This window comes from Limulus polyphemus, unplaced genomic scaffold, assembly GCF_000517525.1.
Source record: "Limulus polyphemus unplaced genomic scaffold, Limulus_polyphemus-2.1.2 Scaffold654, whole genome shotgun sequence".
Classification (NCBI taxonomy): Eukaryota; Metazoa; Arthropoda; class Merostomata; order Xiphosura; family Limulidae; genus Limulus; species Limulus polyphemus.
Window position 1 is genome coordinate 260,782 of NW_013666264.1, and position 25,341 is coordinate 286,122.

Here is a 25,341-nt window from a genome sequence, read left to right on the forward strand (position 1 = left end):
TCATCAGTAACCCTGGACAAGGTATGAGGGTTGGAATTCCTCGAAACCGGTATAACTCAGTGGAAATTGGTAAACCTAATGATAGATTGGGCTTCACATTTATGTTTTTAGTATATTACGCCGATTGATGTGAATTGTTTAACATACAATATTGTTGCAACATTTTATTTGCTAATTGATATAAACCAATGAATAGTCAGCTAATTTTATTCACTATAACTATTGCATAGAATTGTTTATCAGTTAAAATCACGAAATTGGGATTTGGTATTATTAGTCATAAGACTGTAATAATTCAATTTTGAATTAAAATGTTTTTCCTTTGCTACTCAAGTCGGGATGAGTGAAGGGCCTAAACATTTATTTTCAAGCTTGTAAACAGAATCTTAGAACATTTTCAAACAGCTTACCCTTATACTATAGTGTGCTCGAACTATAACTACCCAACAAAGGGAACTCTATAAATAACAATAAGTTGTCATAAAACAAACGTAAGAGCAAACTAAAAACCAGCTTTACCAATGGCTAAAGGAGATAATATTTGGCACAGGGAGAATCAGACTAAGTCAATCAGTCATTGAAGTCTCAGACTTAAAACTTTCCTCCATGAGCATAAAACTAAAATAGATTTTAACAATGCAAATATCGCTATTATCCAGTTTTAATAAACAAGTTCATACAAAAGATTTAACTCGTCTACTATTACAACCATCTTAAGAAAGTCAGGGAAAGAATGAAGTAATTGATATTCCCATGTTATCTGGAATGCTCCTTCTTCAAGAATTTTTCTGAGACAACTATCAAGTACAAAGAATTGTTATAGGTCTACGGTAACAAATTCATGACCAATCACCTTGCCCCTGGCCATCCCCGTGGCCTGTGTCTACACAGATTAAAACTCTCTTGCTGCAATTCAGTTGCAGTGTGGTGATTTATAAGTTTAGATATTGTTTAAAATCGACCCCTTCTGGAAAATTTGCATTACAGAACTTTTCGAGGCGAGAATTTTGTTCCGCCATTAAGACACGGAAGTTTAGTAAGACACGGAAGTTTAGTGTTCTAGAGAAAGATATATTTTTAGTATTGAACCGTGCTGATAAAGTCAAGGAAGGCATGATTGAAACAAGGGATAAAAACAGGCTATTCTACAGCTGGTTACCTGTAGCACGCTGGGGGTAATGAGAAAAGTTAAACAGGTAGTCACCGAAGGTAACTCAACAACATAGCTGCCCAATGCATCCAACGTGGAAAACTCCCCTTGAACTGTACAAAAATGAATTCACAGGGATTTAGGTCTATAACAGCAAGACAAGAGCCGTCTCCACAAGCTTCTTTCAAGATACTTAACCAAACAGAATACTAACAGTCAAAACATGTCTGGCTGGGATGAATAGAACATGTCCTCATATTGGCTAAATAATATATGTCTCGATAATCGTCTGAAAAAGTTTGGGCAATTAGTTAAAAACCTGTCAGTGATACAACATTTCAAAAATAATGGTACAGAACATGTCGTGAAAGTTTTTTCTAAAAAACGTAAGATGGTTGTAGATTACAGGTATAATGGTAAGCTAAACATTAGGAAAGTCGAAGAAAATGCGAATAATAGTGTGCTGACACCACAATGGTATGATAAGATACCATATTCTTATTGATTGGTTTACAATAACGTATGTCTCTATCGAACAAAGCATTACGGCCATATGTCCAAGCCAATATGACAATTTCTCCGCAAGATGCAAGTACATATGGACATGTAACGAGGATTGGAATAACATTGATCTTAGTATATTGTGCAGAAGTCAACTGCTTAGTAGAGCGGTAATCCTTAACGAGGGCCATCACATATAACATCATCGGTGGTGGAAGTAGAGGATGTAAGGTGTAGGTACACATCCTTTAATCATAACCACAGATGGAAGTAGAGGATGTAAAGTGTAGGCAAACATCCTTGTATCATCACCACAGATGGAAGTAGATGAGGTAAGGTGTATGCACACATCCTTGTATCATCACCACAATTGGAAGTAGAGGATGTAGAGTATAGGTACTCATCCTTGTATCATCACCACAGATGGAAGTAGAGGATGTAAAGTGTAGACAAACATCCTTGTATCATCACCACAGTTGGAAGTAGAGGATGTAAGTGTAGGTACTCATCCTTGTATCATCACCACAGTTGGAAGTAGATGAGGTAAAGTGTAGGCACACATCCTTGTATCATCACCACAGATGGAAATAGATGAGGTAAGGTATAGGCACACATCCTTGTATCATCATCACAGTTGGAAGTAGAGGATGTAAGGTGTAGGCATTGTATCATCACCACAGATCGTGAAAATCCTTTCTGTAAAGTTATCTTCGCCTTAAAATCTTTACCTTCTGAGATTCAGTATAGTCGGGTACAACTACTGTTAAAGCGTTTATATCATCTGGTGCTGTGACACTATTAAAATATTGTGGGACGTTTTATAAATAACTACTTCACTGTTCTCTACACTCAATGAAGGTACAAATATACTATACGTGAAAATAAAGCATTGGAAATATAAAAATGATTTAATTTTGTAAACTTGCATCTGTACCAATCTATTGATTGTTGTTCTGTTTACCATATATGGATTTCGCAAGTTAACTATATTATGTTTTAAGAAAACATTTTTTAGCACTAATTAGAAGAATGGCCAACTTTCTTCCTTTGACTAAGTGAAATTTGAAACATTTTTATTAATTTGTTAAATACTTTTATATTGTATGAATTAGAAACTAACATTTATAAGGAAGACATAAGAGATAAGCCTTAGAAAAATACAAATACGCTATATATTTTCGATATTTTTTGTTCTTTAATGTCACAAGTAGGCGTAATAAAATTCAGTCTAAAATTATAGTGTAGCACACCTGCGCTAGTCGATTTTGTTTCAGTTATTAAAGATGATAGAAGTCACATGTAAACTGGATAGTATTTATTATTCGATTTTTGTTTTATCTTTAGCTGTGAACTTTTTAGAGATAACATAACGTATAACATATCTGTAAAATCTGCCCGACTTCCCTGTGCTTTTCCCGAATACTATTACAACCCAACATTATAAAATATGTACCAAATTATAAAATGCACCAATGTTACTATTTAATAAGAACATTACCACAGTTTTTAATTATTCCAATCATTCCGTTTGATTTGATGAAAGTTAGTACAACTTAATTTATTCCAAAATATACAGGGAAGAGGCTTAATTCACATTCTATATAGAAAAAACCTTTTGTCGTTAGTGAAGTGTGTAAACTCACATGGAATTTTCTAGTTCCATATCATCGAGACTCGGAACTATCCTAACTGTAGTACCGCACCGTTATTAAACATTCTAGTGAAGGCTCGCGCTACTAACAGCAAGAGCTATTACTCTTTTTCAACAGTACAAATGAGTTCACGTGCCACATTCATGGACGTAATATTAGCGACAACACCCGAAGAAAACTCACGTGCAATGGAGGAATTTATCGAAGAAATTTCGGAATTAACCAAGTAGTCTTAGAAGATCAGACATCAAAGGTAACCAACCATTTCAAAAAAGAATAAATAAAATAGAAAGTACGTCAAGAACTAATCTAGATAAAATGTTTTAAGTACTTCTAGAACATAATATTTTATATATGTTGACTTTGGAAGCAATGCATGACATGATTATGTAGATTTGTCTGGGAAAACTGCAGGAAAAAAATGATTATGTATTGTAATCTGATATTCACTCAAGAATCAGTCTTAAAAACTAAAACAAAACTCTGAAAAATGTTGCAGAAATTAGTGTAACCAGTTACTTCTAAGCCGTATTTGCTTGCATGAAAACACTGTATAACGTATATCGTATTAATAATGTATAAGATAGCTCATGCTTTTTGTATCAATTCAGTGAATTAATGGCCACTGTTTAATGGAAATTTTTTAAACAATGCCTCTAAAACTTCTTTGAATTTTGTATTTTGTTTATACCACGTGACTAATGTTTAAGGCCCTCTTATCTTTATGGTGTTTTCTTTATATTATTGTCTCTTTTTCTTGAGTTGATATATTTACATATTTAAAACACAACACTAACTCAGTCAATTTATCATCTCCATATTTTGGTGCAGAAGTTTGGCGTGTCATCAAAATAGTCGTAATTCTCTTGCCTCCGGGACATACAGACTAAAGTTACGTATCTCCCCTGACCCAAACCGGCTGTCTACTTCTCTTAAAGGAGTAAAACTGGTACATCTAAGTCAGCCTGTCAATTCTCAGCGAGGACGAATGGTGTTTGTCTGTTTTAATAGGCTTCGATGAAAATGAGAGGCCGACTGAGGCACGCCACTTAGGATCTCATTAAAAAACGTACAACTTGAATACTGGAATTATAAATAACTACTAGAGACTGAAAACAGATAGTAGAAATTGACATATACCAAATTTTTAACTGCAAAAAAAACAAAAAACAGTATGATCTTAAACATAAACAGGTAAATCACTAGATCCAATTAAGGGGAGTATAAATATTAAAGTTAAACGTCAAATTATCTGTAGCTTGTATTAAATAAGTGTCAGCAATATTATCTAAAATTATTACATTCATTTCCATCAGCTCCGCTCCTATTGTTCTTAATGTAAACTACTTACATTGCAGTTTGTTTTTATGCCTAGATTATAATTACACTTGTGATTGTTTTTGGTGCTTTAATTTTTATTATACTACATATTAAATATTCTTTATAGAAATCCACCAGAACGAAAGAATCCCTAAGTTTACGTTATGTTTCAATACCTCTTTATCAGTTCCTTCTTTCGCCTTGCACGTCGCTCTTTTTAGAAACTTATAATGAAGTTGCTGTGAGTATTCCATTTGTGTTTTATTTTGAATTACATATTTTCACAAAGTGGGTAAAATATTGTAGCTTATATTTGTTGACTGATTATTAAACAACATTTTGTTAACTAAGGCACCAACAAACATCCAAAACGAAAATGAAATGCAGAAAACTGATAGCTATTAGGTTAGAAAAAATCAGATTGACTGGTGCAAAGCTAGCCCCCCCCCTCCCCCAGTGACACGGCGGTATGTCTGCGGACTTACAACGCTAGAAACCAGGTTTCGATACCAGTGGTGGGCAGAGCACAGATAGCCCTTGTGTAGCTTTGTGCTTAACTACAAACAAACAATGCTAAGCTAAGACTCCACAAAGGGCTAAACATCAGTACTAGGTTTATATTATTTGAGAAGTATCTCTTAACTAATAAACCACATAAGACATAAATTTCCATAAAAAAGAATATTTATGATTGATAAGCAACATTAAATTTAAATTCTAATGTATTTGAATACTTATGATATTTAATAACGGCTTTTGATTTCAAAGTGTATTCTACAAAGCGAAAGATTCGTATGAAACACTAAGCCACACTGTTTAATTAATTTAAAAAAACAACAACTTTGTTTGCATGAAAATGTAATATAATCTGATGGGACTAAAGTTAAAACTTACGATTGCATTTTTTTACTATTTGATCATTAGATGAAAATTTGAAATACATTATATGAAATGTTAAGATATGTGGAGTATAAACTATCTTTAAAACCTTATTTGTTTTTGATGTGGTATTTATAATTAAACAATGATTTGGGATTATGTTATTAATGATTTTACTTTTAAAATCGTGTTCTGTGCAAACAGATATTAAAAGCGCATTGTTTTATAAGATTTACTGGTGGATATGGCCACGATCCCAAACTGGGTCGTCAGAATTTGTGAAAGGGCTGCGACCAGACTTTGAAAACCGATGATAGTTTATTTGTGTATTTAGTAAGTATTTGGTAAGTCAGATGTTTTTGCACTAACCGTATTTACTGAGTCGCGACTGCCAATCAATGTATATAAATAAGTTGTGAGTCAAATGTAGATTTAAGTATCTTCTCTATCAGATGGTGGTTGAAGAAATAAAAGAGGATATAACCGAGAGGTGTTGACCCTTAAAGATATCAGCCATTAAAAAACATATCACGTAGAAACAGATAAAGCTGAATAGTGATGAGGCTTAGAGATATCAGGCATTAAAGCACATATCAGGTGCATATCAGGTGGGAAGACAGATATGGCTGGGTGGTGCTCAGACTTACAGACATTAAAGCACGTATAAAGTGGGAAAACGGATAAAGAGGATAAAACCGGGAAATGTTGATCCTTAAAGATAGCAGGTATTAAAGAACATATCAGGTGAAAGAGATATAAAGCTGGGTGGTGCTGAGACTTAAATATAGCAGGTATTAAAGCACATACCAGATGGGAAGACAGATAAAGCTGGGTGGTGCTGAGTCTTAAAGGTAGCAGGCATTAAATCACATATCAGGTAGGAAGACAGATAAAGCTGGGTGGTGCTGAGACTTAAAGGTAGCAGCCATTAAAGCACATATCAGGTGGGAAGACAGATAAAGCTGAATAGTGACAAGGCTTAAAGGTAGCAGCCATTAAAGCACATATCAGGTGGGAAGACAGATAGAGCTTAGTGGTGCTGAGACTTTAAGATAGCAGGTGAAAGAGATAAAGTTGGATGGTGATGAGGCTAAAATATAACAGGTTAAAGCACGTACAGTATTATAATATAAATTATATTATATATATTATAATAAAACAATGCTAGGTAGTCGTACAAAGTACGCGAGTTATAAACAAAGTCAGAGATGTCAACTCATAATGCTGCAGATATTGTTATGGCTATACCCAACCATCCATCCTGCTAATTCAAAGATATTAACTCATACTAATCCTGCAGATATTGTTATGGCTATATCTAGCCATCCCACCTGCTAATTCAAAGATATTAACTCATCCTAATGCTGCAGATATTGTTATGGCTATACCTAGCCGTCTCACCTGATAATTATGTGTATAAAAAGACGTTTAAAAACTAACTCAAAGAACATTTATTGTGTTTTATTACATTTTCTACATAAGCAACAAATTCATATGTACCAATTATATCTTAGAAATAGTTAGTGCTGTACTTACTCTTTTAACAAACAATGTCATGTATTCTGAATACATAATGATCGTTTATCACAATATTAGCTCTGTTCAGTAATTACAAAAAGGAAAAAACAATTAATTGGCACCTCGCTTTGACTATGTGTATCTTACAAAACGTACCAAAATCTAGCTCTTAGACTTAATGCTTTCATTCCTTAATCAAAGTGTAGTTGTCTTGCTCTAGCTTGAGTCATTCTTCTCTAGCGCAACGTTGTTTGTTGGCAGGGTAAAATGGATGAGTCCAGGCAGCGGCACGCATCTCCATCCCCAGGTGTACTGTAAGGCTCTGAGATAAAAGTACTGTTGTAGCTAATGGCACGTAGGGGGAAATTTGTCTCTTTCTCCCTCGGGTCCCCTTTCCACACCAGCTCGGGCCATCACCGAAGAGCCATGAATTCGGATGCTGTAATGACGTTCCACAATGCTTCCGTCTTTGATAAGCAAATGCAAATGTAGACGAAATACCTTGTCGTTGGCTGATGCCTTTGGGATCAGAAATGAAAAAAAAAGGTCTACATCATCTGTCACCAGTACTTGGCGATGTTTATTTATTGAAACTGTTCAGCTCTCAGCCTCTTGTTTCGGCTTCTTACGATGCCGCAGGGATAAAGAAATGTAGGCATGGGAATCCGCTTCTGTATTCTACTGTGCTTTGACGTAACAACCTACAGACGTTTTGCATTCTTTCATCAGAGTTACAGCGCCTGTATAAAGTAGAACAAAATATCCACCAGCCAATATTCCACTGTATATTCTTGGCTCAGTGGGCCGTCAACACTTAGCAAGTTCACAAGTTAGTCGACAAGGCTAAACGGCTCCAATTCCCAGCGGCATTTTAAAATCTATTGGCTTTTAGAGTTGAATAAAAGTTTTTAAAATACAGTAGTAGTATTCTTACTCAAGTTTACTGATTATGAATAAGACAACCTACGAATTTAGCAGCTTATGAAGCTCATACTTTTTTGACTGGCATATAATAAAATAAAAGATACACTTGAAACGGGTGTATATACGCACTAACTGTCCTTAGGCTTTTAGATAAGATCAAAAATATTGGAGATGTGATCTTATATATTAGTCTGCAATTTAATCGAAAATGGTCTTATCTTAGGTCAACACCGTAAGGATTCATTTTATAGATGATTTAGGCAGAGTATTAATGATGAACAAACACAGGTGATATTGGCAGCAACTGCCTAGTTCTGAGTGACACTTGTAAAGAAAATCTTAGACAACTAATTTACAAAAGTCACTCAGGTTGAAAGGAAGACGTTTCGAAAGCTTTTCCTCCTTCTTCAGGTCGACCTCACATGCTTTAAACGTTATGTTAAGTGTTGTTTACAATCAAAATTGTGCCTAATTTATCGAACAGACATTCGCAAAAATAAACGTCTTTTGGATCAAACTAATCGTGTTTTAGTCCTTGAATAATGTACGTTATGAAGCGAGAAGCAAACAGAAAAATATTCGTTCATTCGTTCGTAGAAACGAAAATTCAGTTTATTACACATTAATAGCGATTTAGGCTTTAAATAATGTAACGTGAGATAAACAAGGAACATTCACTCCACGCTTCTACAATGCACAGTGCATCACTTCCAGTGGACATGGCTTCAAACTAAACGATCTCTCAATACTCTTTGTGGACAAGTAGACAACATCAACTGATGCAACGATGTTGAAGAAATTATTGTCAAAGTAACTTGAAATTTATGACTCTAAAAGTTGTGAAAAATTCATGTAAGCTGTAGATGTTCTTTTTCCATATTAATTGTCTATTGTCTCAGCCTAACTGAAGAGTTTTGGTATTGTAAGAAGGGCCTCTTGGGCAATGGCTTGTGAAAAGATAAAAAATACGTCTGAAATACTGTTATTTTCATACCCCTGATTTTAAATCAGATAGGCACAAATTAGAAAGAATGTGAAAAAAAACACCTGCGATTTACGTAATTTTTATCACAAATTTAGGTTTGTTGTTTCTTATGCTTCGCCAGCTTTCGGCGTTTAAACTTGAACTTGAATTTTGTTTCACAAACTGCTGGATGTAGCAATGCCAATGAAATGATTTTCACGCAAACATACGTTCAATATTTTAAAGAAGAACGTGGTTTCTATATTTTACGAATATATATAAAACAAATTTCATGCACTCCATTTCGTATTTATTTTTTTGTCAGTAAAGTTCATTAACGTAAGCGGTAACGACAATATAAAGTGATTACTTGTTTAACCTTTGAATAATATAATACAATTTTTATAATCATAAACGCAATAATAAAATAAGAAAATATGATTACCTGAAACCGCCGCATGTCCCGAGGATTTCCTGCGTTTTTCAGGCAATTCTGGTTGCATTTGAGGAATAGCTTAAGGAAAAACCTAGAAACAAACAAAATAAAAATAGCATTAGTAATTGTGGTATTAACGCGTATTAATTTCATTCCATGCTCAGTATTAGTGTTGGTAACTTTTATTAATTTCATTCCATGCTCAGTATTAGTGTTGGTAACTTTTATTAATTCCATTCCATGCTCAGTGTTAATGGTGGTCACTTCTATTAATTCCATTTCATGCACAGTGTTAATGGTGGTAACTTTTATTAATTCCAATCCATGCTCAGTGTTAATGGTGGTCACTTCTATTAACTCCATTCCATGCTCAGTGTTAATGATGGTAACTTCTATTAATTCCATTCCATGCTCAGTGTTAATGGTGGTAACTTTTATTAATTCCAATCCATGCTCAGTGTTAATGGTGGTCACTTCTATTAATTCCATTCCATGCTCAGTGTTAATGGTGGTAACTTTTATTAATTCCAATCCATGCTCAGTGTTAATGGTGGTCACTTCTATTAATTTCATTCCATGCTCAGTGTTAATGGTGGTCACTTCTATTAATTTCAATTCGTACTCAGTGTTAGTGGTAGTAACTTCTATTAATTTCATTTCATGCTCAGTGTTAGTGGTGGTAACCTGTATTTATATCACTCGATCAGTGTAGTGAAATAGTATAAAATAGCTGTAAGAAATAAGTTGCAATGAACAGTCATCATGAAAGCTCCATAATCTGATAGGTTTTAAACCATCACCACAAGAAACGACCATAACTAAAATCAGATTGCATATGTTCAATAGATTCATACGGACTACTCCTGCCTTTCCTTTGTTTTTGGAGTTGATTTTTTCGGATTATGTACCTCTGCCAATATCGCCAATTTTTAAATTAACATAAATAAAGATTATCTTATCACAAAAAAGCAGCAGTTTCAACTACAATTTTTATATTTCAATATAGCTGTTATATCCGATAGTCCTGACAAACACATTCATATAGATAGATAAACAAGTATTTGTGACACATTGCTTGCATTTTAAAAGCTATGTCTGCTTAGATTATTTTTTCAATTGTACAATAGCACCCTTACAAAATAATCAAACCATGTGTCCTCTGCATGGTGGTATCTGTTTAGCAGAAATATTTATTACGAATTATAGTTGTTCTGGATGATCGTTTTGAATTGTTTTTTTTTTTTACAGATTAACACCATACGTTTACAAAATGATTAAAATTTTGTTTCTGGTAGACGTCTCCATAAGACCCAGAAACTCAAGCGCTTTCGATTAGATTTACTATTCTTCTTTGAGAGAAGGCGTGAAAGCTGACCAATCCCGATTGAAGAAAGGATAAAGGTGTCATTAAGCAAATGAAATGTCTAGGACTCGTATTTTGTTCAAGTTAACAAACAATTGAATAGTATGATGAGGTGAAAAGAATTAGATATAAATATAAGTATAATAATAACTTTTCTCTAATATACAAAAACAAAAATGGCGTATTTAGTAGAGCAAAAGCACTTGATTATATAGAGACCAAACCATAAAAACAAGATGAAAAAGTCAACATTCAAACGAAAATTCTTATACAATTTTTTATTTTATCAATTTATCTTTTCTTTAAAGAGTGAAAAAACAATGAAGTAATAGAATAACCCTTGCACAATTATAATACTAATTAGGAAAGGAATGGAATGTGACCAACTATGAATTAAATAGAAAGTACGGAAATAAAACAAGATACTTATGGAGCTTTCTTGTAAATATTGCAAGGATCAAGACTGATGCCATTCATCGTTACAGTATTCAAAGGTTATTTTCAGAAAGCTGCCTTCATTTCTCTGTCTGTTTTTGATGTGAAACGAGTGATTAAGTTTAATCTCGAGAATGTGTTGGTCAGACTTATTAAAGTGTTTAGCCACAGGAACTTCTTTGTTCGTAGTTATGGAAGATTTGCGATTGTTAAAACGTTCTCTTACACTTGTGCTGGTTTGGACCACATATTAGAAGTTAAATGTGTGACATTGGACGAGATAAACACTGTTTTTTCTTGGTGCAAGTTATGGGTTTTGCGATTTTGTATTTGGTTGTCTTTGTCAGAGACCTGGTCTGTATCTTGCAGTTTGGAAACACTTCCGCCAGGTTAGAAGTTCAAGTTGTCCATAATATGAATTAAGTGGGATTTCACGTTTTGATTTTCCTAAAATTAAGCAACAAGAACGTTGGGAAAAATTGATTTTAGTTGATCATTAAAAGTTTTTCTTTATGATCCGAGGTAGATTTCTCAGTTTTGGGTGATAAGTAATAACAACCAGTGGAACCTGGGAGGAGTTTTTATCCGGTGGTTGTTTCAAGGCATCGTCGCGTAAGATACTGTTAGCTTTGTAATTAGTTTGAATACAGTGTCATGGTTATAACCTCCTTTCGGCCTAGTTTTTGTTAACGAATCAATGTAACTTTTGTTGTTCTACTGTCAAAGCAGATTTCTTGAACCTGAGGGTTTGGTTGAATGTAACGTTGCGTTTAGTGTAGGGAAGATGACAACTTTTAAAGTGCAGGTATTGGATCTCTCGGGCAGCTTTCTGTACAGTCAGTGTGTAGACAGCTATCTTTCAGTGTAAGAGTTATGTCTAAAAATGGGACTTGAGTAGCAGAGCAATCTAAAGTGAATTTGTTATAACTATGAAAGGAGTTTCTATGTCTATAAAAGGATAATATGGAATCTTCCTTTCCTGCCCATAGGAAAATAATGCCATCAATATGGAGTATCCAGATGCATGGTTTGTCTGCAAAACTTTCTAATATTATAGTTTCTAGATCTCACATAACACACATTGTCATAGTTTGGTGTCACTTGTGTACCCATAGCAGCAATGTTTGTCTGAATAAAGAAGTCATTATTAAATTCAAAACCATTAAGAGTAAGAACGAATCTGCTTAAGTCCACAATAGTCTGTGTGTTCATTGCATGAAAGATTTTTTGATAACACTACAAATGGGCCGGGCTTGACCTAGTTGTTAACGTACCGAGGGTTCATGGTACACATCACTGAGTTAGACATGAATAACCCAAGAGCTGAAATTGAATGTTGTAGATAACCTGTCTTCCCTCTAGAAGGCTGGCACAGAGAGCTCTTGTGTAGTAGCATTGAGCGAATATCAGAAACCTACACTGAAAATTCAGGAAATATTTTCCACTTACGCACATTTTTCAAGACCAATATTGTCAAAATAAAAGAAAGATTTCCCTCTCAACTTCGTGTTCCATAGTGGTATTTGTTTTAGTGTCCAATTTATATGTGTCTAAAGTGAAAAGATATGCTACTTAATTGAAATTAATTTAAATGGTGTATGTGTCATAACTTGAACTTAGTCCGTAATTAACTTCAAATTTACGGGAAACATTTCAAAGTTATACACAACTGCAAATACTGAGATAGACCGGATTTTCAAGCACGAGAAAGATAGAGACACAGAAAAAACATATATATACATAAATAGAAGTAAAAAAAGTGTGAACGAAAAGGCAGTATTATATTACATGAAAAACGATGCATGACCCTTGACATTTTTATAGGCCAAGAAAAAACACGCATATAAGAGAGAGACAAAGTGATAAAATACTAGAGAAGCTCTAAAGAGAACATTGTTTGATGTACTCTCAGTATGTAGTGAAGACATTGTTTGACGTACTCTTAGTATGTAGTGAACACATTGTTTGATGGACTCTCAGTATGTAGTGAACACATTGTTTGACGTAGTCCTAGTATATAGTGAACACATTGTTTGATGTACTCTCAGTATGTAGTGAACACATTGTTTGACGTACTCTTAGTATGTAGTGAACACATTGTTTGATGGACTCTCAGTATGTAGTGAACACATTGTTTGACGTAGTCCTAGTATGTAGTGAACACATTGTTTGATGTACTCTCAGTATGTAATGAACACATTGTTTGACGTACTTTTAGTATGTAGTGAACACATTGTTTGATGAACTCTCAGTATGTAGTAAAGACATTGTTTGACGTAGTCTTAGTATGTAGTGAACACATTGTTTGATGTACTCTCAGTTTGTAGTGAACACATTGTTTGACGTAGTCTTAGTATGTAGTGAACACATTGTTTGACATATTCTGGATATGTAAAGAACACATTGTTTGACATATTTTGGACATGTAGAAAACACATTGTTTGATGTATTTTGGATATGTAAAGAACACATTGTTTGACATATTTTGGATATGTAGAAAACACATTGTTTGATGTATTCTGGATATGTAAAGAATACATTGTTTGACATATTCTGGATATGTAGAGAACTCATTGTTTGACATATTTTGGATATGTAGAAAACACATTGTTTGATGTATTCTGGATATGTAAAGAACACATTGTTTGATGTATTTTGGATATGTAAAGAACACATTGTTTGATGTATTCTGGATATGTAAAGAATACATTGTTTGACATATTCTGGATATGTACAGAACACATCGTTTGACATATTCTGGATATATAGAGAACACATTGTTTGACGTATTCTAGATATGTAGAAAACACATTGTTCGACGTATTCTAAATATGTGGAGAATACACTGTTTGACGTGTTCTGGACACGTACAGAACCCACTGTTTGACGTGTTCTGGATTTGTGGGATCGGAGTAAAATCTAATTCATCCGGCGATTTACGTAATCAAAATATGGGTTTCTGTGTTAAAATACTCACATGCTTCAATGAAAGCAACGCACTTCAAACGATAATAAACAGACTTAACGTTCATCAAATAATATAGTCATATCGCTTTTCAAATCGCTGAATAAATCAAAGTAACGAAATCACTCTTACTCAGACTTTTTAGGAGGTACTTGTGGAACATAAAGACAAAATAAACATGCACTGAGAACCTTACTGCTCATCAGATGCTATAATAATTTTTCTATCCAATTAATTGTATAAATAAAGAGCAAACATATAATTTATTGAGAATTTCTGGCAAGTGGTATTGGAACATAACAGGAGAATAATGTGAGAATATAACATGCACGAAACAATGAACCATACAGGTAAGTGATAATAACTCTGATATTCGCGGTTACTTTCATTTTTGAAAGCAACAGAAATCATTTATCCCTTAATTTTGTTAATTTCTAAAACAAATGTGAGACAAAAGATGTTTTCTTAACGTGTAATGTGATCGTCACACCGTTCTTACAATGTTTCGCGCTATCAGTAATTGAATGCAACTATCAAACGTTTTAAAATCATATTGAAATTACTTATATACGAATTGGTATTTTCACCAAGATCGGAATCTTATGCGCACGTGGGCTAAGCGGCCAGGCCATAAACACCTATGACTCACGTATATAGCTGTCCCTAATTTTGACCATAAGGAAAGCAACTAGTCAGCAGCACCTGCCGCCACGGCTTTCTCAGGCTTTGAGCCTAATAACAAGAATGGCTATCACTCTTATAATTCCCACACCTGAAAATACGGAGCGGTTTTATCGACAACATGGCACGAGCCTTTGAACTTCCGATCCAAAACCCGACACATTAAAAATTGGCCACGCCCGGCCCTACTTATATCTAAATATATCATGATAATCTTAGTGACTATAGTATAAAATAACTGGTTATACATTAATTGCAGCATACTTTTTAAAGAAAAAAAAAGAAAACGTTAAATTTGATTACTAAAACATTAGGCCTAACTACTCCTTACTTCTAAAGTCGTAAGTTGAGAAGAAAACCTTTGTTTTGGCAAGGTTATGTGTCGTTAATTTTACATTGTTATCGCAGTCAGCCAGTCTACGATGAGTAAGGTGATACTATAGTACGGCTCATGTCACCTGTTTAAAAAACTTTTTTTTTTAAATAAGTCTTCCGCTATTCGAATAAAATTAAAAGTAGCAGTATATTATAAAAATGTAAAGCTTGGATTGAACTCCTGGTGATAATTTGGAATATCGCAGTCCACATCTTTGTAACGTAAGCTTTAATTGCTGTGTCGTATGAAGGAAATGGTTAAGTAACGCCACTATCTTTTCGAATATCTACAAAGTTTCCGGCGGTCGGACATGAGGTCTATGTCGGCTATAACAATCCGGACGTCCGCATGATTTCAAGCTCTGTAAACAGATAATTACTGACAGATGGTTGTCTGACACTTCGAGCTATCCCCACCGAAGTGCCAACACTGAACATGTTTGACATTTTCCAGGCTGACCTTTCTATTAACCAAATCCAATAAATTACTTCATTCTACCACGTGTTTCAGAAAGCTGGCTTTTGAAATATCTCTGAAAATTTACGGGCTGTAAACTGTAGATTAAGTGCCTGGTTTTATTTAGACGATTCAGGAAAGTTTGTTTCCCAGAAAAATTGCCATGAATTTTTTCCAAGGAATTCTAAAGGACTATGAAACATTAAGGGTTTTATTTAAATATATGCTGATACTAGATTTATTTTTTATGTATATAAAACTAGGTGTCCTAAAAACGAATTTTTCACAAATTCTACTTCATAAACATTTATGAATAAAATAAATACTTCTTACTCTGTAGTCTTGATAAACGTTTTAGTAAGCCTCTTGATTATATAACAATACGAGTTTAGAATTGTAGATCAGACACACTTTGGTCACTGTTTTTATAGCCAGACGACTTTCTTTCAACCTCTCTGTCACACATACGGTCACAAACAGTTCTGACAAAATTCGTTTGAATAAAAACGTATTTTGAAAAGACGCATTGCATTATTCTTCTCTGTTTTATTACTGAAACTAGTTGATGCTATGGTAATATCTGACTCGCAAGAAAATGAAACAAAGTAAATCATAAGATTATAAAGATAGTCGTTAAAATCTTACGAACAATGAAAAGTCGAATTAATGTGTGTGTTTAATATATACATATATATATATATATATATATATATATACTTAATGTTTTGATCATAAAACAATAAAATAAAAGTGTGTCATTTCAATGTTTCTCCTTATAATTTTGACCAGCCGTGGCTAAGTGTCAGCGTGTTTGGATGCAAATCGAAGGGTCCGAAGTCCGAGAAGCGATCCCGTTCAATACTTCCATTACTTTTAGCTGTGGTTACATTATAAAAGTGACAACCAATCCTGTTATTTGGAAAACATAATAGGAAAAAGTCCTTGTGATGGCGGATGCTGCTTACTGTCAATAGTTTAAAGTTAGGAACGACTATACATCAGCGCTATAAGACCCTATTCCGTCTGTTTAACTCACCGTTAAACCTGAAAATACCATTTTATCTATGTAGCTTAGTTGTGTCTGGATAATGTTTCATTAAAACTTAGTTACTTGTCGCTCAAGAAGGTTTGTTTTTTCAAAACTCTGACAAAGATAAATTTTAAACAACCGAGATATGTGTTTTATGTTTATGTGGAACCTTGCAGTTTTTAGTTCTTTTTATCACGTGTTGGTATACAAGTAGAATCAGTCAACAACAGTTCATAATTCTATTGGTTCAAACGATAACTGTATTTATAAAGTCTTTTTAGAGGCGTCGTGTCATACATTTATCACATGAAACAAATTCTAAGTAAAACATTTGGAGGAGGTTTAAAATACACGGGAAGTTCCGCACATCTTCTTTACAATATACATCTTTAGGTAAAGACGTCATTTCTTAACAGATGTAAATAAAATGTTAGAGTAATTTTTTTTTCTATAAAGGACTTCTCACTCTTTCTGCACATGCGCGAAGACTCTTGTGCTGTTAAAAACATCTAAACGTTTACTACTATGTTGGTGAAAGCACCTAGCAGTGAAGCTGGCGTAATCTTTTACACATAGAAGACAGATTTCTGCATAAACTGTTGATGGTTTCGGCAGTTTGATGGGTTTATCCTTGAAGGAAATTACTTTTCGCAATTATGTTTAAACTAATGAAAACAGATCCCAGTATAACCTATGGAAGCACATGCCAACAAGCTGAACAAGTGTTGTTTTTTTTAATAAAGTCCAGAAAAGCCCTTGACTTTTTATGAACGAAATCTTTGAATAAATGATTATATTTCAGTGAAAATAATTAGATGAGCAGACTTCATCAAATTTTCACTTAGATTTTGAATATTTAGTTGTTTTTTGTTTGTTTTAATAAGATAAAACAAGGTTGGTAACACAGAAACTAGATATGCAGCAGTCCCAGTTTCAATAAATGATTAAATAGTCAATTTTTGACGCTAACTCAAATTAAAGTGTTTGTGGCAGAGAAAAACAAGATAAAACTGGGGAAAAAGCAGCATTAAGTGGAACTAGTTTAATCAAAATTATTTCTATCATCTACCTAACGTTCTTCTAGTATTTTAGTGTTAATGTAAATATCTAGCTTTAAGAGAATAACTACGTGTATTATTATCTAAAAATATTAAACATTTCTCAGTTTTTTTTGCTGAACTTTGTAAACAGTTGAATAGAATTAAATTTAAGTCCATAAAAAAAGTGGAGTCCACATTGGATTTTTTCTAAGACACTTCAGCGATTGTTGTTTTACAGGCTTGTAATAGATCTGCTACTAGATGCTAGTATTATTAATGCCGATAAACTTCTGTTCAATTTGTTGCCGTTTCTTAGAAAACAGTTTATACAGACATCATTAACATAGATACTTATTATCATCTATCGACAAATCTAGTACACTCCCACAAAACAACAGCAGATGATTATCGGCAAATCTAGTACACTCCCACAAAACAACAGCAGATGATTATCGGAAAATCTAGTACACTCCCACAAAACAACAGCAGATGATTATCGGAAAATCTAGTACACTCCCACAAAACAACAGCAGATGATTATCGGAAAATCTAGTGCACTCCCACAAAACAACAGCAGATGATTATCGGCAAATCTAGTACACTCCCACAAAACAACAGCAGATGATTATCGGAAAATCTAGTACACTCCCACAAAACAACAGCAGATGATTATCGGCAAATCTAGTACACTCCCACAAAACAACAGCAGATGATTATCTTATAAAACATTCCTATAAGATAACAATAGTGAATGTGTCTTAGAAAACAGTTCATACTAACACTATTAATATAGGTCTTGAAATTAACGACACATTGGTTTTTAGTTAGATATGTTAGAGACTATAAAAGTATTAATTATTTTCGTGGTATGTTTACAGAACAAACAATATGAGCATTCTTTCAGTTACGGTAATGTGTAATAGAAAACTATATGATACTCTGAGTAAATTTTAATTTTTCACAATTACGTGGAAAGAGACACGTATCGGAATAAACCTTAAGCTCTTTTGCTTTTCAAAAATACAAACAAAAATAACAAACTTTTCAGAAACTTTGTGTACTTTCGTTTGATACTTTGAAAATATTATCTGTGCATTAACCTGCATCATTTGATACCGCAAGTAGCTGAGTAACAGTTGGAGGTGTTAACCAAGAATATAATATATCTGTATATCTATCTAAACTAATACTTATCTGTACAGCTAGGGAAACTCCCTTATACCTTTAATATAAAAATAATACACGCACACAGAATATTCAATATCTATCTATCTATCTATCTAAGTGCTTTATTACAGTATTAAAAAACGGGTTTCAAGCATAGCTCGAGCGACATAATTAAATAATGTCATAATGTATTGATGATGAGTATGTGACGTTGGTATGATAAGCGGGTGCAGCTTGCACGAGAATGGAAGAACACGAGTTCCACCTGTCCCACGAGAGTTACAAACGATTTTCACAAATGCACGTTCATATACTTGTTACTTTTCGACTGCCGGGTTCTTATACTATTATCAAGCAATACATTCAGCAAAGAGAAAAAAATAAGCCAAAGCAGAAGACTAAAAGAAAACACTCTAACCCCCAGAGAAGAGGTAATATGATAATGGTGGAAGAGGGTTTGTTCTTCTAGAATAAATATAAAATGTACGCATGTGTGATTCTACATATCTACTTAAGAATCATACAACTTGCTTTGGATTAATTTAGTTCTACTTCAGTACATATGCACACAAGGGATAGGAGTAGGTAGACAGGGACCTATTGTTTGTATTAAACATAAATACATCAGTCAGTATAAAACCACAGTTGATAGATGCGCTTTGAGCCAAAGATTCGAGAAACAGAGCAAACACAATAACAACAACACCAAAAAACAACTCAACTTTAATTTCCAACCCTTCTGGAGAGCAGACAAAATACAACTAATATATGCTTAATCAACAGTTCGATACAAATAAAATAATTGATTAGAGTACTTCTTCTTTATAACAATGATTTTATTTTAAAGCCAAAATTAAAATAATTTCATTAACTTGGAGACAAAAACACTGGCTAAGTAAGTGTAGTGATTAGTAGATGATCCTTTGTTTTCTTACAATAGAAATATGTGTTTGATATCTATATTTTAAAGGAAATTAATCAAAGAGGCATATTTACTTAGGTTGTCAAGACATCTGAACTCAGAGAAAGAACAATCTCAAGGAAACAAATAAAGCTCCAAAAACATTATAATGAAAATAATTTAAACTGCATTTCTATGATAAGAGATAAAGCAAGTAGTTTTTTAACTGTTTGAAGAGTTGGCTATAGGTAGAGTCACTAGATACTCGACAACTATTTGACATGATCTATGCTCAAATCTGTTGTCCACAACAGCAAAGTTGAATTAGTACTTAACCAGAAGGGTCGACCAACTAAAGTGATGAAAGAGGAAACAAGTCATCTTAACTCCAGAGTGACATCAGCTCTACTTCTTTATGAACCCATTTTCTGTCATCCCACTCGTCTCCACCAATAATAGGGCTAAACATCTAGAACCCCAGTACGTGTATTATTAGTCAGATTGAAGGGTCACAGTACCGCTAGTTTCATTACTAATGATTAAAATTTTGAACACTCGGAAAGTATATTGACCACCTGTACAAACGTATTATTCATATATCATATCTGTTTTGTTTCAACAGTACATTTGTATGTTTATAATTATTCATTTGCAGCTCTAATATTCACAACCTTAGATTTATTATGCTACTTCGTGAGACAAAATCTGTCTGATTTTATCGTTCAGTATATTTTTCATTTATTTATCTATATACAAATATAAACTAAACATACTGGCAGAATTCGAATATAATTGCCTAGGTGATCTTTTTAAACTGCTAACGACCTTTAAGTTTTCTTAACTTATGTTTTAAAATTTTATCAAGACAGACCAAGACAACGCTCAAGGCATGTAAAAGTCTCGCAATATAGTGTAATGGTTCTAATATAAAAGTCTCACAATATAGTGTAATGGTTCTAATATTTGAGTTGCTCAAAAATAACTGAATTAAATAAGATTTGGTGGGAGGGATGCCCGAAAACCATAGTAGACTGTGTGGACTGATAAGATTTGGTGGGAGGGATGCCCGAAAACCATAGTGGACTGTGTGGACTGATAAGATTTGGTGGGAGGGATGCCCGAAAACCATAGTGGACTGTGTGGACTAATAAGATTTGGTGGGAGGGATGCCCGAAAACCATAGTGGACTGTGTGGACAACTTTCGACATATTTCTGTAAACTATACTGTTGTTTCATGTAGTTATCGTCAAGCAAAAGAATGAGGTTTGGAAAACTACATAGTTTGTTTATGTTTGTTTAAAAATGCATTTTTGCAATACCATGAACCGAAAAACATGCAAAGTTAATCCATAAATAACAGACTCTTTTTATATCGTTCACTACCGGTAGGCTCCACATACTGTACCATGTTGAGTAACTTACTCCTTTTTTTTGTCACAACATTCAGTGTATATAAAAAACTGACGAAAAATATTGGATGAAATCACTCATTTTGTATATAAGGCAGATAATTACAACCAGCAGTAATGGGATTAATTGTAATAATGATAGTGAGTTATTACAGTAACGAACAAAGTCATGGACCCACAAACAATTTACTGCATAAATGTTTAGAATGCTTGTTTGAAGTTAAGCACAAAGCTATACAAAAAAATCTGTGCTCTGCCCATCACGGGTATCGAAACCCGATTTCTAGCTTTGTAAGTCCGCAGACATACCGCTGTGGCACTGGGGGGGGGGGCTTTAGAAACTCGAGAAGGACGACATTGGTAATTCTAGTGATAAAAACTTTTTCTGAAAACAGATATTTACATTTAAGTTCTTCAAATAGGAAGCTATCTTCAAATGTAAAACTTCTAGGATTAAAACTAAGAATGCAAATACTAAAATAATTATATATATATAAGCACACAAACTACACAGTATATAGATGTAAAATGCATAACTACTATCGTGTTTCTGAATGTTAAGTACGTGTTATAACCTCTTGTTTTATTATTAATATCTGTTTATCTGAAAAAAATCAATGGGTCAAAATCAAATAACTTTAGAGTGTGTCAATTTTTTTGAACAAAGTTCATTTAGGTTATTTTTTCAGTTAGCCTAATAATGCTAGACTTCTTTTTCCCAGTATCATTTGTAAACAGTATTTTTCATGTAACATGGTAAAACTCTTCCTCTAGCTATCTTAAAGTGATTGCTACTGCGCAAGTAACTCCACTTTTACTACAATTTCGGAAAGCAGTCGTCAGTGTTTGTAAAATGTGTCTACATAACGACACAGGAGTAGAAACTGTACCCAAGAGACTCCACTCCTCTTGTACTTAAAACTTATTTGGTGGTCTCAGAGGGATACTGGTCATAATAGAAGAGCAAGAACGCGACGTATTAATGCGTTGTTTGCCACACAGCAACGTTCTGCTCCTGCCTTAGGTCAGGTAATTTAAGATGAAGTATGCGCAAGAACATCAAGAACATTAAAGAGATCAAATAGGGTAGCAGGAATACATGATCAGCCATCCTTCCACATTTTAAATGACATTTGTTGCGACTCATTTGACTGCAGGAAAAGCACATTTCAGATAGTCTTACCTGAATGTTGCTAGAAATCTCAATTTAATGAGCTAGCACAATGCTAGACCCAAGCTCTTGAAAACGGTGGCAATAGAATAATTACTAATGTATTATTTCTTGGAATGCTATCTTACCTTAACGCAGTTTTCACACCATGTTTCACAGTAGTTTTAAACGTGTTCACTGTCTTTATTTTTTCAATTTTGTGTGCATTCATGTTTCACATTATTTTTTTGTTCGAACGTTTTCTTCAACTTGTTAGTGAATTTTCACATCCCCGCCTGATAGAGCATATTTCACGTATTATCCTATTTCAATGATATCACATAAAAGTTGAAATCCTCTTTTAGTACAAGAATCAAATAAATTTCCTACAAAATATGTTTCGTAAAGTTTTAAAAAATAATTATCAGCATATCAATAAAGTATTTGTGACATAATTTATCCCACAATTTTTTCATGAAAAATGAGACAATCCGTTGTTAAATGACTTATTCTGATTGACTTTAGACAGAGTCGCATTCATTTACTTCAAGTACTTTGTTCATTGATGACAGAGTTGCTAAAGCCTCACTGTTCATACAAAGAAGTCACGTCGCTACTCTCTATAATTTATGGTTAACATGGTTTTAATGCAAATAAGGGAGGTCATATAGGATTTATTTGCCCAAAGCTTCGAGATTACCTACATTGTATAGGTATTAGCGTGAAAGGAAAATTTGTACACCAACCGGCCTCGCCCGTCTTTAGTTATTTCGCCTGTCGACGGAAAAATCAGCCAATTTTCTTGCGTGTTTCACGCCCGCACTTAGACACCCTACTGTCTAATTGGTTCACTATCTGAACGGACTAAAAAATGAGACAACGGTAGGCCTGACAAGGCTAAACTAAGATTGATCAGCTCCACGACGTGGATCCTTTCCCCCACAGCCAGAAGTCTCGGGGCCTCGTGCGCGTGCTGACCGCCAATGTGCACGTGCACCCTCGACAAGCGGCAGGTGTTATTGAACACCATGAATGTATAAAATATCAATCAAAGCTCTTGATTTAGGTGCCATCGATAGTCACAGTGAAGTGAGACTAATGTTCATACACCATCTGCCACCAGAGGGCAACTGAATGAGTACATTAGTAACAGCTAAAGTAACGGAGATTTCAATAGAATTGTGAAATACACACACACACATATACTCAATTTAAATGTACATTAAGTACGCGTCTATTATACTCTAACAGGCTGCACATGAGGCTTAAGAAAACGTTGTTCAGCATGTCTTTATCGCTAAAAGGAAAAACCGACATAAGAAATTCACTGTGTCATGTTTTCGTTTACTGGTTATCTGATGTGTTTCTTCCTTTAGAATTAGAATATATATATATATATATCAGTATGCTATTATAATTCACAGCGTGAATATAACTCACAGTAAAAGACAGATAGACAAGAATATATATATATCGAAATATTATCTACTTTTCAAGTTTCTAATCGGACAGTTTCCGCATATGATTCACCGGAAACCACCAAATTTCATTACCATTAGCTGTTTAATTTTGTTCTTAATTAAATCTTCAGATGTCATCTCATTTACATCGTTAGCTCACGGTTAGATGTACGTAATTAGAATAGATAACATCGTAATGGTGACAATTGAATTAGCCTGCACAAGGATCTGAGGTGAATCTACTAGGCATACATAATAATGTGTTAATGCAACATAGATATATATACTGGAACGTGTATGTTGCACATGTACGCTTCTTTGTTGTTATACGTAAGCATCTATATGTTTTTGTGTTTCATGTATAAATATTTGTATACACAAGACTAGACCCACACATACATTGCATTATGACCCTATCTATTTTTTATGTAGAATATTCAAACATAGTATTTTTATTTTTTATAGACATATTCTTTATTATAGCTGTCTCCATCTTATATTTAAATATAATTTTTTGTAATATGATTGTATTGTCATTAGAGACACTCACTTTTTCATATATTATTTGGCTATGTCTTTCGTACCGCTGTATGTGTTTCTTGATGAACATTCGCGTTAATTTTTATTTTTCACGTATGCATTTGAGTTTATCTGTCCCCTTGGATATTTACATAGACATTTAAGCAACCGTTTCTCTGCAGACTTCTTCCCAGCATCTTCTTCCCACTTGTTCCTAAATCCAACTTTAAGGTTAAAATAATATGAGTAAATTATAGGTTTGATTGAGATCTCATCAAAAAGTCCCAACGTTTTATCACCTAAAGAACAGTTGATATACTGAAATCCTACGCTTACGAGGAGATATAAATGCAACATAGAAATAAATGTTTGAAAGAAAATAAAAATTTTAGTTCATTTTACATTAGAATGGTGTCATGAGGTATTTCTTATAGAAATGAATGTAGAGTATGGATGTCATCAAGAAGGATGATGAAGATACCTGATAAAACATGCAATGACTTCGTACAATCCATGTTGAAGTAGATTTGGCATTTTCAGACCAGAAAGCAGGACTGAGACAAGAAAGTCACAATGTTTTGGTTCACAAGTTTCGAGTCAATAATTCATGTAAAACGTAAACATAAACTTGTTCATGACACGTACTGTATCAATAGCTTGAAACATGAATCCACTGGGTTTCTTAAGCCTAACATGAAATGTAATTTACGGTGCAATAAGGCTTTAAACATCGATCTTTGGAAGCAATATACGTCATAACGAAAATATGTAAATTATTATGTACTTTACCAGATGGTACTTCTATAATTGTTCATTTGAAAGTTGGAAATGTTTTTAGTTTTATAGACTCGCTGTAAATGTTGTAATTAATTTATCTTGTTCAATGACCGTCTCAATTCCACATTAAATTACATGAAATACACTGAGTGGTCACAAGTAAATAAACACCTAATTTTTCGTCATTTAACTGATCTATGCTAACTAATTTGTGTTCACAGAGCACTATATAAATGAAAATGGTCCGCACACTAATTATCTTGTGCT

At 33.8% G+C, this 25,341-nt stretch overlaps 1 protein-coding gene across 2 annotated transcripts in view; it reads right to left on the reverse strand.

Moving 5' to 3' along the window:
* LOC106459730 (transcription factor COE3-like) overlaps positions 1–25,341 on the reverse strand; it is a 121,559-nt gene that overhangs the window by 23,675 nt on the left and 72,543 nt on the right. For both annotated transcript variants that reach the window (XM_022386268.1, XM_022386269.1), the window contains exon 7: positions 9,354–9,435. In XM_022386268.1, the coding sequence (XP_022241976.1) occupies positions 9,354–9,435 (82 nt within the window). The remainder of the gene's footprint in view (positions 1–9,353; positions 9,436–25,341) is intronic.